We start from the raw sequence: 17,400 nt of genomic DNA on the forward strand, positions 1-17,400 counted from the left end.
CTCCTGCCTCAGCCTCCTGAGGAGTTGGGATTACAGGCACGCGCCACCATGCCCAGCTGATTTTTTTGTATTTTTAGTAGAGACGGGGTTTCACCATGTTGACCAGGCTGGTCTCGATCTCTTGACCTCGTGATCCACCCGCCTCGGCCTCCCAAAGTGCTGGGATTACAGGCTTGAGCCACCGCGCCCGGCCTAAACTAGCACTTTTTTAACTTAGAGGAATGGTTTTGAAATTTGGCCGAACACAGGACTCTCTCAGGAACTTTAAAGAAGATATCAGTGTTGGAGCCACACAGCAGGCATTTCCATTTAATTGATTGGGGTGTGGCCTGCACATCCAGATTTTAAAAGCTCCCCAAGTGCTTCTCATATCTTTGTATTAGACCCTGGTTTTCATGATTGAAAACCCTGGTTTAGAGTGCAGTTTACTAGGTAGAATTTAAGAATTTAATATTGGATATGTCCACAAGGTGGCGTATTATTGCATTTAAAAGAATTAACATTGAGAAATGTTTCCAAAATGCAACTATGTACCATTGCATGTAGAACAAATTGGATTTATGTTGAAATTACACCAGACAGAAGCAATGATAAAATGAGTCACAATCTTCTGAAAAGACCTGCATTTGATTAACTCATGGTAATTCTGCCTTCAACAACAGGTCCACTCTGGGCCACCATGATAATGTTCTTGGCTGCCAGGCCTTTTACCAATGATTACTCTTGAGCAGAACTGTGACCTTTCCCTTACTGTCTCTACAACTTCTCCAGGTCCTTTAGAACCCTTTGGCAACAGGGTAATAGGACAGATGCTTGCCATTATACATGGCATAGAATCCTGATTCAACCACACGAATATTCAGTTCACTGTGCTTTACAAATGGACACCATATACACTGAAAAATGTAGGAATTGCCCAAACATGCAAATTTAACTGTTGATAGGAGATACACCAACCTCTTCTCAAATTTGGGAAATTATACCATCCCAGAAAACACTTAGCATATCTGCGATATTTTTTTTAAGTAAAAAGCTTTTAACCATTACAGAAAATATTCTACACTTTAATGATTGCTTTAAAAATCTTCTCTTATTCACTATTGAATGGCCATGATAGTAAGGGGCAGGGAGAAAAGCCAGAAGAGTTTTAAACGCAAATATCTACCAAGGGAACCATTCCTTAACCACCCCTGATACCCCGCCAGCATCCAGATATTTCTGCTACCAAATCTCTGAGTTATATAAAGGTTTTTGTTTCCAAGGAAACCACTGACATCTATGGAATTTAATGAACATAAAAAAGGAACTATGCCATATAATTTACATCTAAAGATAAATGTGAATAGCTGTCAAAACCATCACATGCACACATACACACAGAGATCATTCAGTAAATTTTTAGTCCTATTTTGCTCCATTTAGTAAAGATGTAAATAAACACACATTTATAGTAACAGAATGGTGAAACAAGCCAAAAAAGCAAACCAAAAAAACTATTGACACATGTTAGGTAAATTAAGAAATAGTTGGAGCCAAGAATAAGGGTCAAATGTCGATCTCCTTAGCAACCAGGAGAAAAAAGGAGACACCTTTAATTTTGTCATATAAAGAATTTTCTTCTTCTTTCCTAAACCTCAAATACCTATACCAAATTTTATGATTGTGGTTTCACATAATGGTGAAATCTGTACAAAGTCAGAGAAACAGCTGATGATCAGCAATGGGGGACAATAAATAAAGCATTCATTTCAACTCCAGGCCTCATGGATGATTCACTGAAACCACTGTTGTATAACATCCAAATAACAGCTCATTATGAGATTTATATATTGGCATCCAGATTCTATGATGAGCTATTTGAGATTTGACAACCCTTAAACAAATGGCCTAATTTGAACATAAGCAGGAAACACTCATGACATAAGGAAAAAAATGAAAGCATATATAAAAGGGCATTGTCAGTAAAGTTACAAGTATGCTAAAGTGAAGTCTCCACAAAGGAAGAAAAGCTAGAAGGGAATTCATCATTTGACCTGAATTCACCATTTGATTCCCCTCCTTGAAATATTTTTTAGGCATCCAGAATATGCACTCTTCTGGTTCTTCTCCCTCCTCACTAACTGCTCCTTCTGTTTCTTCCTTTTTTTAAAAAAAAAAAAAGTGGTAAAACATACATAACACATAATTTGCCATTTTAAAGCATGTGGCTGAATGACATTAAGTAGATTCACACTGTTGTGCAACCATCACCACCAACCATCTCTAGAACTTTCTCATCTTCTCAAACTAAAACTCTGTACCCACTAAACAATAACTCCTCATTTTCTCCTCCTCCAGCCCTGGTGACCACCATGCAACTTTCTACAATGTAACAATAGCTACAAGCACACCTCATTTTATCGCACTTTGCTTTATTGTGCTTTGCAGATATTGAGGGTTTTTCTGTTTCTTTCAGATTGAAGATTTGTGGCATTCCTGAGTCCAGCAAGTCTATTGGTGCCATTTTTACAATAGCATGCATATGCTTCATGCATCTGTGTCACGTTTTGGTAATTCTCACAATATTTTAATAATTAGTATATCTGTCATGGTGATCTGTGATCAGTGATCTTTGATGTTACCATTATAATTGTTTGGAGCATCAGGAACTGCACCCATATAAGATGTTGAATTTAATGAATAAATGTTATGTGTGTACTGACTGCTCCATTGACCAGCTGTTCACTTATCTCTCTCCCTCTCCTGGGGCCACCCTATCCTCTGAGACACAACAATATTGAAATTAGGCCAGTTAATAACCTTACAATGGTCTCTAAGTGTTCCAGTGAAAGGAAGAATCATGCATCTCTCACTTTAAGTCAAAAGCTAGAAAGAATTAAGCTGAATGAGGAAGGCATGTCAAAAGTCAAGGTAGGCCAAAAGCTAGGCTACTTGTGCCAAACAGCCAAGTTATAAATGCAAAGGAAAAGTCCTTGAAGGAAATCAAAATTGCTAATCCAGTGAACACACAAATGATAAGAAAGCAAAACAAACTTATTGCTGATAGGGAGAAGGTTTGAGCCATCTGGATAGAAGATCAAACCAGCCCCAATGTTTCCTTAAGCTAAAACCTAACCCAGAAAGGCCCTAATTCTTTTCAGTCCTATGACAACTGAGAGAGGTGAGGAAGCTGCAAAAGAAAAGTATGAAGCTAGCAGAAGTTGGTTCATGAGGTTTAAAGAAAGAAGGCTTCTCCATAACATAGAAGTGCAGGGTGAAGCAGGAAGTGCTGATGGAGAAGCCACAGCAAGTTACCCAGAAGATTTGGCTGAGATCATTGATGAAGGTAGCTACACCAAACAACAGGTTTTCAATGCAGACAAAACAGCCTCCTGTTGGAAGATGATGCCATCTAGTACCTTCATATCTTGAGAGAAGTCAATGCCTGGCTTCAGAGTGTCAAAAGATAGGTTGACTCTCTTGTTAGGTGTTAAGGCAGTTAGTGACTTTAAGTGGAAGCCAATGCTCATTGACCATTCTGGAAATCTTAGAGCCCTTAAGAATTATGCTAAATCTATTCCATGTGTTCTCTATAAATAGAATGAATAAAGACAGCATATATGTTCACAGCATAATTTACTAAATACCTTAAGCTTACTGTTGAGGCCTAATGCTGAGAAAAGATCTCTTTTGAAATATTCCTGCTCAGTGACAATGCACCTGGTTACACAAGAGCTCTGACGGTGATATACAAGGAGAATAATGTTGTTTTATACCAGCTAACACATCCATTCTGTAGCCCATAAATCAATAAGTTTGAGTATCAAATTTTAATATTCAAGAGATACTTTATGTAAGGCTACCACTGCTATAGATAGGGATTTTTCAGATAAATGTGGGATAAGCAAATTGAAAACCTTTTGGAAGAATTCACCATTCTAGATGCCATTAATAACATTCATAAATCATGGGAGGAGGTCAAAATATCAACAATAACAGGAGTTTTGAAGAAGCTGATTCCAATCCTCATGGACAACTTTGACTTCAGTGGAGAATGTCACTCTAGTTGTAGTAGAAATTGCAAGAAGACAAGAATTATTGGAACCTAAAGATGTGACTGCTTTGCTGCAATCTTATAGTAAAACTTGAATGGGGAGGCAGGGCCAAGATGGCCAACTGGGAGCAGTGGTGACCAGAGGCTCCATTGAAAAGAGCCATAACAACATGTGAATCCTGCACCAGTAACCAAGGTATTCAGGTTCTCTGATCATAACTGACTAGGCAGCTGGCATGATCTATGGAAAAGAAGGAAGAGCAGTGTGGTCCTCCAAGAGAGTCACATGGGGCAGGGAAGCCCTCACCCCCCAGCCAAGGGAGGTGATGAGTGAGTGTGCTACCCAGCAGGGGAAACTGTGCTTTTTCCATGGAACTGTGCAACCTACGGATTGGAAGATCCCTCTCATGAACCCATGTCATTGGGGCCTAGGGTCCCAATTCAAGCCGTGTCGATTCTCAACAGCCTCTCAACTAGAATCTGCTTAAGCCTGCCGAGTTCCTGGGAGGGAGGGGTGACCAGCACCACAGCTGTGGCTGCCTGCTGTCTAGGCCATTTGAACTCTTTGGAGGAGGGGCAGCAGCTAGCCCTGGGACTCATAACTGCCTGTCACACTAAGCTCCCTGGGTGGGAGAAGCGCGGCGTTCATCTCTATAGCTCCAGGCCACACTTTTCCACTTTTGGGGCCAGGGAGGCTAAGCGGCTTGGTCCCAAGAGGTTCCCGACAGCCCAACACACCAGCTGTGGCAGACTGCAGCAAAGCACCTCTTGAGGCCTGACCCTGACTCATCCTTTCTCATTCGGTGGGGCTGCTCTGCAGGAACTCCAGCTCCAGTCAGAAGCTCAGGGAAAGAACACTGATTTTCCTGGTCCTGAGTCCAAGAGAGAGGGGTGACCACAGTTTCTGTGGACCAGCAGACTTAGCCTTTCATTATGGTAGTTCTGAAAAATCTAGGCAGCCCAGATGAGTGGGTTTCCCCCCAGAGAAGCACATCCCCTCCAACAAGGGACAGCCAAAGTGCTTCATTAAATGGGTCTTACTCCCCACACCACCCAACTGGGTAAGACTCTCAAACAGGGTTGTCACAAACCCTCTATAGGAGGGATCCCACTGGCATCAGGTTGGTGCCCCTTGAGGTCAGAGATGCCCAAAGAAGGAGCAGGCACCCATATTTACTATTCTCCAGCCTCCTTGAGTGATATCTCCCGGCATGAGAGCAAACCAGATAAATAGGGCCTGAAGTGAAACCCAGGAAACTGCAGAAGCCCTACAAAAGAGGGAAGTGACCACTGAAAGAAAAACAAACAGAAAGCAACAATAACAGCATCAACAACACAAAAGTCCCCACAAAAACCCCATCCAAGGGTCAGCAGCCTCAGAGATCAAAACTAGACAAACTCATGAAGATGAGACAGAATCAAAAACAACAACAACAACAACAAAAAACACACTGAAAACCCAAAATGTCAGAGTGCCTCTTTGAGTCCAAAGGATCACAATGCCACTCCAGCAAGGGTGCAGAACTGGATGGAGGATGAGACGGACAAACTGACAGAAGCAGGCTTCAGAAGATGGATAATAAAAAACTCCACTGAGCTAAAGGAGCACGTTCTAACCCAATGCAAAGAAGATAAGAACCTTGATATAAGGTTAGTGGAGCTAACTAAAAAAAAACAGCTTAGAGAGGAACATAAATGACCTCATGGAGCTGAAAAAAAAAACAGCCTGAGAACTTTGTGAACCATCCACAAGTATCAATAGCTGAATTAAACAAGTGGAAGAAAGGATATCAGAGTTTGAAAAGCATTCCTTTACACCAACAATAGACAAGCAGAGAGCCAAATCATGAATGAACTCCCATTCACAACTGCTACAAAGAGAATAAAATACCTAGGAATACAGCTAATGAGGGATGTAAAGGACCTCTTCAAGGAGAATTACAAACCACTGCTCTTTAAAATAAGAGAGGACCCAAACAAAGGGAAAGACATTCCATCTTCATTAATAGGAAGAATCAGTATCATGAAATGGCCATACTGCCCAAATTTATAGATTCAATGCTATTCCCATCAAGCTACCATTGACATTCTTCATGGAATTAGGAAAAAAAAACTACTTATAATTTCATATGGAATCAAAGAAGACATTGTATAGCCAAGACAATACTGAGCAAAAAGAACAAAGCTGGAGGCATCACACTAGCTGACTTCAAACTACATGACAAGGCTGCAGTAATTAACACAGCATTTCACTGGCACCAAAACAGACATACAGAACAAATGGAACAGAACAGAGACCTCAGAAATAACACATCTGAAACTATGTGATTTTTGACAAACGTGACAAAAACAAGCACCTATGCAATAAATGGTGCTGGAAGAATTGGCTGGTCACATGCAGGAAACTGAAACTGGACCCCTTCCTTACACCTCATGTAAAAATTAACTCAGGATGGATTAAATACTTAAATGTGAAACCCAAAACCATAAAAAAAATCCTAGAAGAAAACCTAGGCAATGCTATTCAGGACATAGGTATGTGCAAAGACTTCATGACAAAAATGTCCAAAGCAATTGCAACAAAAGCCAAACTTGACAAACGGGATTTAATTAAACTAAAGAGCTTCTGCACAGGAAAATAAATTATCATCAGAGTGAACAGGCAATCTATAGAGTGGGAGAAATTTTTTGCTATCAACCCATTTGACAAAAGTCTAATATCTAGCATTTACAAGAAACTTAAACAAATTTACAAGAAAAAAAATACCACCATCAAAAAGTGAACAAAGGATACAAAGAGAAACTTCTCAAAAGAAGACATTTATGCAGCCAGGAAACATATGAAAAAGAGCTCAACACCACTGATCATTAGAGAATACAAATCAAAACCACAATAAGATACCATCTTATGCCAGTCAGAATGGCAATCACTAAAAAGTCAAGAAACAATAGATGCTGGTGAGACTGTGGAGAAATAGGAATGCTTTTACACTGTTGGTGGGAATGCAAATCAGTTCAACCATTGTGGAAGACAATATGGTGATTCCTCAAGGATCTAGAACCAGAGATACAATTTGACCCAGCAATCCCATTACTGGGTATATACCCAAAGGTATATAAGTCATTCTACTATAAAGACATATGCACATGTATGTTTATTGCAGCACTATTTACAATAGCAAAGTCATGGAACCAACCCAAATGCCCATCAATGATAGGATAAAGAAAATGTGGTACATATACACCATGGAAAACTATGCAGCCATACAAAGTAATGAGATAATGTCCTTTGCAGGGATGTGGATGAAGCTGGAAGCCATTACCAAACTAACAGGAACAGAAAACCAAACACCACATGTTCTCACTCAAGTGGGAATTGAACAATGAGATCATGTGGACACAGGGAGGGGAACAACACACACCAGGGCCTATTGGGGGTGGGGTTGAGGGGAGAGAACTTAAGAGGATGAGCCTGTAGATGCAGCAAACCACCATGACACGCATACACCTGTGTAACAAACCAGCATGTCCTGTACATGTACCTGGGAACTTAAAGTAAAATTAAAAACATAAAATAAGAAATAAAAATAAATGAAACTTGAACAGACAAGGAGTCGCTTTTACAAATGAGCAAAGAAAGTGGTTTCTTTAAATGGAATCTACTCCTGGTGAAGATGCACATTTTAACATTGTTGAAATGACAACATAAGATTTAGAATATTACATAAACTTGGTTGTTAAAACAGAAGCAGGGTTTGAGAGGACTGACTCCAATTTTGAAAGTAGTTCTACTGTGGATAAAATATCAAGCATCATTTCGTGCTACAGACAAATCTTTCTTGCAAAGAAGAGTCAATCAATGTTGCAAACTTCATTGCTGTCTTATTTTAAGAAGTTATCACCACTACCCTAATCTTCAGTATCCACTACCCTGAATAGCCAGCAGCCTTCAATATCAAGGCAAGACCAGCTGTGACTTGCTGAAAACTCAGATGATCATTAGCATGTTTTAGCAATAAAATATTTTTAATTTAATTTTAAAATTATGTCCAAAAACTGATTTTTTAAGACATAAAGCTATTGCACATGTAATGGACTACAGTATAGTGTAATCATAACTTTTATATGCAGCAGGAAACAAAAAGATGAGTATTACTTATGTTTTTTCAATATTCACTGTATCATGGTGGTCTGGAACCGAATCCGCAGTGCTGCTTTGGTGTGCCTGTACCTCATATAGGAATAGAGTCATACTATATTGGTCCTTTTGTGTCTAGTTTATTTCACCCAGCACAATGTCTTCAAGATTCCTTCAGGTTGTGTCAAAATTTCATTCTGTTTTAAGGCTAAACTATATTCCATTGTAAGTATATGCTACATTTTGTATATCCATCCATCCATCAATGGACATTGGTATACAATTATCTGTTCAAGTTCCTGCCTTCTATTCTTTTAGGTATATACCATTCTCAGTCTCTTTTGCTGTTTCCTCCAAGTTTCCTCAAAGTTTAAATGCAGGCAATCTCATGTCTCAGATTTCAGTCCTCTTTCGTTTATACCTATCTATATTCCTTAAGAGACTTCACCCAGGCTTTGAGCTTCAAATACCCAAATTTATATCTCCAGGGCCAACATCTTCCCTGAACTGCAGACTTTTGTCTAAATGTCCTGACATTATCAGCTAAAAGTCTAGCAAGCATCTCAACATTTAAATATCCAAAACCAAATTTTGGATTTTTTTCTCTTTAAATATGTTCTTCCTCGCTTCTCATCTGAGGACATGACAACCCAATTTTCCCAATTTTCTAGGTCAAAACACTAACAGTTGTTCTAGAATCTTTTCTTTTGCTCATACTTCACATCTAATACATTACCAAACTGTGTCTCTATCTTAAAACATATTCAGATGCTATCATTTTGTTCACCACTTCTCCAGCTACCACCTTGGGCATAAGTCATCATCTGCACCCCAGGATATCTGCAGCAGCTATTTAGTTGGTCTGGTGGTTGCTGCTTCTTTTCTCTTCTGTAGTTTACTCTCAACAGCCACCAGTGGAACTTTTGAAAGCTCAGATCTTGTCACTTCTCTGCTCAGAACTTTTAGATGCCTTCCCTCTTCGATCAGAAGAAAAGCCCATGTCATTTTCATGGCCTACAAGGCCTGGACTCTACCGAAACCATGCTGGCCTTCTTCTATGCCTGAAACACATTTTGCTTTTGCTGTATTCCCTTTTTCTATGTAGCCACATTTCATGTTTCTATGCCTGAAACATGCTTTGCTCTTGCTGTAAAGAGGAATGCTCTCCCTCACTAAATTCATGTCTCTACTCATGACTGCATCCTATCAAGAGACCTCACCCCATTATGGCTCTGTAAAGCAGCAGACGCCTTCTCAGCACTCATTGTCTTGGGTCTCCAATTCTGCTTTATGCTTCTCAGTGAGTGGAACTTAACTGTTATCCATTTCCCCTACCCTGTGAGGCACCGGAACCTGCTGATAGGTCTGTTGGCCATGGTGTGCATTGCTTTCCAATTCTTCGTTGAATGATATCAGGTTGGTAGCCTGAAATTTGGCTCCATAGAAATAGTTACAAAGGAAATCAGCCAACACAACAAATCAGGAATTTCTTTTCTTCTTTTTAAGACCCAGTTAAAAAGTCCCACTACTTCCTCACTCTTAAATACAATGCTGTATGACAGCAGAGTTGTTCTTCTTTTTGCTCATTGCTGTTTTCCAGTACCTGTGACAGCACCTGGCAGAAATAGTCACTCAATGACTATCTGTCTAATCAGTAAAGAATGAAGTAAAAAAGCCATCATTTTAATGTAGAGATTAGGAAAGAAAAGCCTAACCAATTTTTAAAATTTGATTTTATCTAATCTACCTTATGTGATTCTGGTGATACTACATACCATCTAGAATTTAATTGTGGCCTAGATATTTACAAAAATTAAAATTAACATTACATATCTGAAATAACTGCCCTTTACCAATAGAATAAACTAGTTGTCAGATCAGTACTCCAAGCAGTTTATTTTGTATAACTATTAAAATATTTTTCAATGACATTGCTGCATGCATTCTTGAGAGCTGGAAATTGTCAGTATGCAGTTTTCATGTACTCAAGTTGGGAGGGCCTCTGTGACCATCAGGTTGCTCCCTGTGGCATCCAAAAGCAATACTAGAATGCCTCTGAGAAGCCACACATAAAGAAGCTTGACACAAGTCTTTAATTCTTTTTGTTGGCATAGCACCTTACCTTGGCTAGAGCGTGACTTTTTGTTTTGGGTTCACTTGGTTTGGATGACAAAGGTAAGAAGTTTCAGGTTATGTAAACATATTCAACATCAGTTTTAGAATATGCAAGATGGAAAGTCTTGGGTGTTTAACTTTGCAATTTAAAAGCTGGAATCAAGGGCTAACGGAACTTACACACCTAAAACCATTTACTCCATGCCCCATTTCATAGATGAGGAAGCAGAGGTGCTGGCAGACAGCACAACTTCTTCTTTTTATTTATTTATTTATTTATTTATTTATTTATTTATTTGAGATAGTTTCGCTCTGTCACCAGGAGCCAGGCTGGAGTGCAGTGGCACGATCTCGGCTCACTGCAACCTCCGCCTCCCAGGTTCAAGCATTTCTCCTGCCTCAGCCTCCCGAGTAGCTGGGACTACAGGCACGTGCCACCACGCCCAGCTAATTTTTGTATCTTTAGTAAAGACAGGGTTTCACCATGTTGACCAGGATGGTCTCCATCTCTTGACCTCGTGATCCGCCCACCTCAGCCTCCCAAAGTGCTGGGATTACAGGCGTGAGCCATCACACCTGGCCAGCACAACTTCTTTATGCCTGTTAACGGCAAAGCTGGCACTTGAACCCACATCTCCATTTTCCTAGTTTCACCTACTTTTCCATACCTCTAAGCACTCAATACAGCTGAGAATCATGAGGATGAGGAAATTACCTTGTGCAGCATAATTTTTGAAACTTCTCCGCTATGTATTGCCCACAGTAAAAATTACACTTCATACTGTGACTCAGAACATACAGCAGTAACATGCATGAAAAAAGCTTCACAAAACAACTTACTCTGTACAAGACAAGTTTCTTTTCTACTCTTGGCAAGTTTGTTTTATTTTATGAAAGCTGCACATGAGCCACTCAATGGCTCTGATGGGTCAGAAACTACTAATACATCAGAGGCCACAGTGATAAATACTTTTTTTAAAAGCAAAGATCTTTTTGAAGTGATGATCCAGAAAGTACATGTATATAGCACAGACAAGAAGTTTATACCACAGCATCGTGCCCTTACATGTGCTTCACAAACCTGGGAGGGTGGAATGAGGGAGAGAGAAAGCAAGAAATAAAAGTAAGTACATTTTAGATTTCAAATGATACCATGTTTCTTTTCTTTTGGTTTTTAAACGTAGACAAAAATCTCCCAATTTCTCTCTCATGTGAAATTTAAAAACTGGTAACTTGAACAAAGGTTATATACAGAAAAGAAGATCTGGAATTGCATGTATTGTGTTGGGTGTTGACATTTAAATTCATAAACAGGGTAACACATGGAAGCTTTTCCATTTCCTATAAATGTTATTTCAAATCACAGCAGGCACAGAAAACAGTTCGTTTTCAACTAGATCTTGAATTTTTATGTATGAGATGCTGTAAAAAACAAATAATATGAATATAGAGATAAATATTTGTGGGGTGCCTGGGTATTTTGACAAATATCTGTTTCACAAATGTCCTTCCTTCCTTTATGGTCTGTAAGCCCCCGCAGAAATTCTTGCACTCAATCTGTCCTTTTGTTACATTGCCTTCCTGTCACAAGTTTCAAAGCTTTATTCACTTTATCCTGATATCTTTACACTTTTAATCTTCTACTCTAAGTCCTACTGCTGCTTTTGTTCTAACCAACTCAATGGTCTAGTTTTCCTCTTGCAGGCCTACACCTTCTACAGGGTAGTTATACTGTAATCCTGATGTAATTATCTGAGGGACAGTTAGTCTCTTTTTTAGCCCACCCCATAAGAAACTGTTAGGTGGGGAGGCCAGGAGCTGCCAAGCGTGGTGTGCAAAGGGTAGTATCCAAGGGGAACCTGAAGATGGAAAAGGACCCTGTATTAGTCTGTTCTCACACTGCTATAAAGAACTTCCTGAGATGGTAGTTAATAAAACAAAGAAGTTTAATTGACTCACAGTTTTGTATGACTGGGGAGGCCTCAGGAAACTTACATTTATGGTAGAAGATAAAGGGAAGGCAGGCACCTTTTTCACAAGGTAGCAGGAGGGAGAATGAACTCAGGAGGAACTACTGAACTCTTATAAAACCATCAGATCTCGTGAGAACTCACTGACTATCAGGAGAACAGAAGGGGAACTGCCCCCATGGTTCAATTACCTCCACCTGGTCTCTCCCTTGATACAAGGGGATGATGGGGATTATAATTCAGGATGAGATTTTGGGTGGAGACACAGCCAAACCATATCAGAACCCCTTCCAGAACCTTGGATGGCATATTGATAAAAAAAAAAAGAGGCACCTAGTCTTTGGTGACATTAATTGAGCAGTGGAATGAAACTTTACCTGAATTTGGCAATTCCATTGAAATTTTCAATACATTCTAGTCATTTTCAATAAATTATATTCTTAGTTATCCAATTTGAGCAGGAAATTTGAAGATGTTAAACTGACAGTAATAGCAACTTCTTTCTTGCCTGTCAACCTCCTTTGAGATAAGCCCCTCTTCTGATCCTTCTTGCTGACATAAATTCTTCCAAATTAAGTGAGTGAAATGAAAAGTGGCCTTCTATAATTCTGACTTGAATTTTTTAGTGATAACAAAAACAACAATGTTACTACCAACAATATTGCCTAATATTTAGTAAGTACTTATTATATACCAATAGCAAGTTAAGGCAGCGGTGCTCAAATTTTGTGCAAATTTGTTTTTCAAATCCGTGACGCCCACACCACACCTATAGCAATTTGATTTTTATGGTATCAGCATTTCTGGAGGTGGAAAACACACATCAGCATTTTTTAAAGTTTCCCAGGCGATTCCATGAGCAGTTAAATTTGAGAACTCCTGTGCTAAAGATTTGCTAATGAATTATTTCTTGTAATCCTTATAGCAATCATTTCAAGTACTTATTATTATCATTATCATTGCCATTTAGCCAACAAGGAAGGAGTCTGAGTCTCAGGAAAGCCACACAGGTAATATTTAATAGAACCAGACTTTGAAAATATTAAAGGAGAGTGAGTTTCCTGACCACCAGCAAGGGATAGGAGGGGGGAAAAAATGAAGCCAGGAGCATAGATAATCCACAGAGAAAGCAATCGGTCCCTCCAAGAAAGAGTTGATGGAAAAAAACAGTCAAAGTCAGAGTTAAAAATCTATCCTCAAGAGAAGCATTTTAGGATCTAAGAGTGGTTTATCAGCTGAGCACAGTACAGACCCTACTTCTGTTCATTTGTCACCGTTCAGTAGACATTTATCAAACCACATCCGTAAACGAAACACTCAACTGATAAGCAAGCTGTGTATTGCAATAAAAGAGACAGATCCAAACCTGAAAGAAACCCTCCATGTGGCAGCAGAATTCACTTTGACTTTCAATGCCTGGAGACAAAGCAGGCTCTGATGCGGTCTCGGCAACTGTCTTTACTAATATTGATATTGAAATCGTAAGTTAAGCCAATAAACTTAGGTTCAAAGACAAATTTTATAGCTACATTATCAATATAGTTCTTGGAACTAACAGACTTACATGAAACTTGGCCGAAATGTTGTTGGGGGAAGAAGAAAAAATATTATTTTCTATACTAAAACTGTGAGAAATTTTGAATCATCAACAAAGCATTAATTATGTTAAGTCTGATACAAAACTCAGAGGCTAAACTACTGAAATTCTGTGTTACTAAGGAGATAAATGTAAATAACAGACTAATTTCATGTGAAACACTTACAGAAGCCTTCATGAAAACAGTTCTAATTTTTCTTTCTAAAAGTCCTTATTTTTTACATTTTACCATAGATCATTTTAACCCTTTCAGAAAAAAAAAATAGTAGCTGTGTCATAGAATTTATTGGCACCTACTACCTTGTTACATCTCTGAAGAATAACTATTCCAGGTGATTTTTTTTCTTTCATCTCCAAAGCAACAAAGCATTTTGATGTCAAGAAAGAATTTTGACTTTCAAAGATAAAACAAAAGTTGTGGGAAGACAAATAGAAAAATAGCTAGTTTTATATCAATTATAGAAAGAGGCATTGAGCTCCTAAATGGCAACCATACTTCTGTGTTTGCCAATACCCTCTCTGCTAGAAATGAAGTATGTAAAGCACTAAATTTTAAACACAATGAAGAATAGTTTCTAACTTTGATGGCAAGTCAACATATCCTGCTAATATACCCTACCAGATCATCTAAGCCTAAAAAAAATTATGTTCTTCACCCAATATTTAAAAATAATCTTCACAAAATAGACTGCAAACACTTCTTTGACTATTTCTTCAGTAAGTTTTTCAAACCAAAACAAATGAAACTGCACACAATTCATCCCAAAGTATGCTGATCTTCACTAGTAACATTTGCTGAATTAAGACTAGACATCTTTTGGCATCATGGATAGAATCATTTCAATTGCAGAGCATTTAAGCTATACGGGAGTTTCATTCTTCATGTCTAACAGTGAGTTCCCATATGTTTACGAGGTTCAAGGATTTTTTTCAAATAATTTCAAGTACATTTTAACCATCCAGTAACTTTGGCATTGTGGTATTTTTTTTTTTTCAAACAAAGGCAAAATTAGAGGACATAAAGCAAGCCCCTATGTCTAACAGCCCACATATTTGCTCACTGATTCCATCTTTAATAAAAGTGAAAGTGTTTAGGGCATACTGGCTGTTGTGTTTTACAACATCTACAACATAGAAACTTTTAATTGGGGCAATTAATTGATATCGTGACACAGTTAAACAATCGAGGCAGCATCTGGTGCATGCATAACACTCAGCTTCCTACCTTGGGAGCTTTGGCGTGTCTCCCACATCTGGCATCTTTGACAAGGCTGAGATCCAGTAGCTCCGTCTCCTGGAAGGCAAAAAATGTGAAATCATTAAGCAACCACACGGATCTTTCTTCTTTGTTTTATGTCATTGACATCACTTAAAAAAATATCTTGAGACTTGACTGAAGACTTCTCTGCAGTTGGGATATTTCTTTCCTCTTATATCACTTCTCAATTGAATTAGAATGGAAACAAAAATGTAGCTAACTGTTAACTGCTCAGTTATACATTTTGAAAACAAAAAGTGTGTGGTTATGTCCCCAGTCTATTCTATAAGCCATTCCTAAATCACAATGAATCAGGTCCGCTTGTTCTTCCTGTTGAATATAATTCTGGGAGTCACTCTGAGTGTAAGTGAGGGTATGAGGGTATGTCGGTGCGGAGAAGGATTAGGGAGGATGATGGAGGGAGAAGGATTAGGGAGGAAGATGTAGGGAGATGCTCCCATTGGCTTACACACATACCCAGCTTGCCTGGCCAAGGCAGAGATAGAAATCTGCCTCCCCCAGTCCCCAGCCTTTTACACACATACCTCATGCCCTGATCTTTTCAATTAATCATTACCCATCATTGAACACCCATAATACGCAAGTTATTCTAGGGAATAAGACACACAAGATGCAATTTCTTTTCTGGATGGACTTGCCATCAAATAGAAGTGTAAATAAATGGATATGTGTAAGACAAAGGGGAATGTGTCAATGCCAATTTTAAAGTTAACTGCTATGGTGGAGGGGGGCAGCAAAGAAAACACAGTTTTTCTCCTAGGATCTTAGAGAAAAGTTTATGAGAAGTCATTAAGCTTGGAGAAAAGAAGTGGGGAGGAAGAGGGCTCCTCCCAGTTGGAGGGGAAAATATGAGCAAATGCTTAGATGAGAAAAGTCCAGAAGTTTTGGCTGAACCTTGAGGTATTAATGGCCTTCAGAGACAGAGAAGATTGCAGGGAAAGGAGGTAGGGAGAAAGAGAGGCATCCAGGATTAAAGAGCTGCAAAGGTACAGGCACAGTGGTGTAGAAGGATTGGAAGGGGATTCACGTGGGAGGACATTCAGTATTCCATTTGGCTAGAGCATAGAACACGTGACAAGAAGTTATGGGAGATAACACCAGAAAGGAATATGGGCCAAAGGATGGAAACCCTAAATGTCTGCCTAAGGAAACTGAGCCATGAGGTTTGTGACACACACAGGTCACTGCGTTAGACAATGGACTCTACCACCAGCCAGGTAGGACTGCGGTGCAATGAGCAGTGGTCTTAAAGTGACTCCAGATGTTCAAACTATGATTCCTGGACAATGAGCAAGTTGGATGGAGCATCGAGTCCCCTTCTCCCACCAGAATGTACTGCATCCTATTTCAGCTGCCAATAGACCCTCTGGATAGGAGTGGCTGTAACTTCTTACTGGCCAAGCTCCCTAAGAACCAGCACCTTTTGTTCTTAGGCACCTTCTTTAAACAGCTGCTGCCAGTTCCAAATGTCTGGTGCAAGCTGGTCTGATTATTTTCCTGCACCTAAGATTGTCAAGTAATGAGGGCCAAATTAAAAGTGAAGCCTCACCCCTCGAATGCAAACCCACACAGCAGGTCCAACAGAACAACTGATACACCTCTCTGTGGGATGAAGGGTGGACAGGAAACAGTGGGTCTCTGCTCTTGCTCACCTTGATCTTGTAAGTTACCTTTTCCCCATTTTAGAAGATTCCTTAGCCGATTTCATGCTGTGTCTGACCCTGTAGAAATCCCCCCAATCCCTGGGGCGTGACAGGTGACAACCCAGCAAGGACCTTGCAGGACAGAGTGACTGGTGCCACAGTTACCCGAAGGGCACACCATCCACAATACTGGAGGTTGCCTATGAGTGTTAGAAAACAATGGTCTCAACCATGTTCAGTGCTCCACTTAGGCAAATGCACATTATAGAGCCCTCACTGAAGAAACGGTGGAAAAACCGGACATCAGTAAGTTAAGCATATGCCCAAGTTTCTTCATCTCTGCAGCAATGACAACCAAAATATCTTCTGGAAGATGAGAAACAGTAAGGAAACCAAGCTTGAAGAAGTTTAATCTAGAAGATGGAAACTAAGTGGAGATTTGAGAGATGAGAGACGAGAGACAAAATGAAGGTAGGTAACTGGAAGAAAGGAGAGAGAGATACCATGGAAGAACTGACTGAAACAAAGAGGGAAGTCATAAAACATGCTGCAGTTTCCACCTTCCCTACATTGAAACTCAGAAGTTTAGGAAAAACGATAGTGCATTCTGGAGATGTTGGTTCGA

General features: G+C 39.5%; 1 protein-coding gene across 2 annotated transcripts in view; it reads right to left on the reverse strand.

Annotated features, from left to right (window-relative positions):
- Positions 1 to 17,400, reverse strand: part of PLCB1 (phospholipase C beta 1) — a 731,248-nt gene that overhangs the window by 491,424 nt on the left and 222,424 nt on the right. For both annotated transcript variants that reach the window (XM_017523921.2, XM_017523922.2), the window contains exon 3: positions 15,079 to 15,147. In XM_017523921.2, the coding sequence (XP_017379410.1) occupies positions 15,079 to 15,147 (69 nt within the window). The remainder of the gene's footprint in view (positions 1 to 15,078; positions 15,148 to 17,400) is intronic.

This window comes from Cebus imitator, unplaced genomic scaffold (assembly GCF_001604975.1).
Source record: "Cebus imitator isolate Cc_AM_T3 unplaced genomic scaffold, Cebus_imitator-1.0 Scaffold31, whole genome shotgun sequence".
Taxonomy (NCBI): Eukaryota; Metazoa; Chordata; class Mammalia; order Primates; family Cebidae; genus Cebus; species Cebus imitator.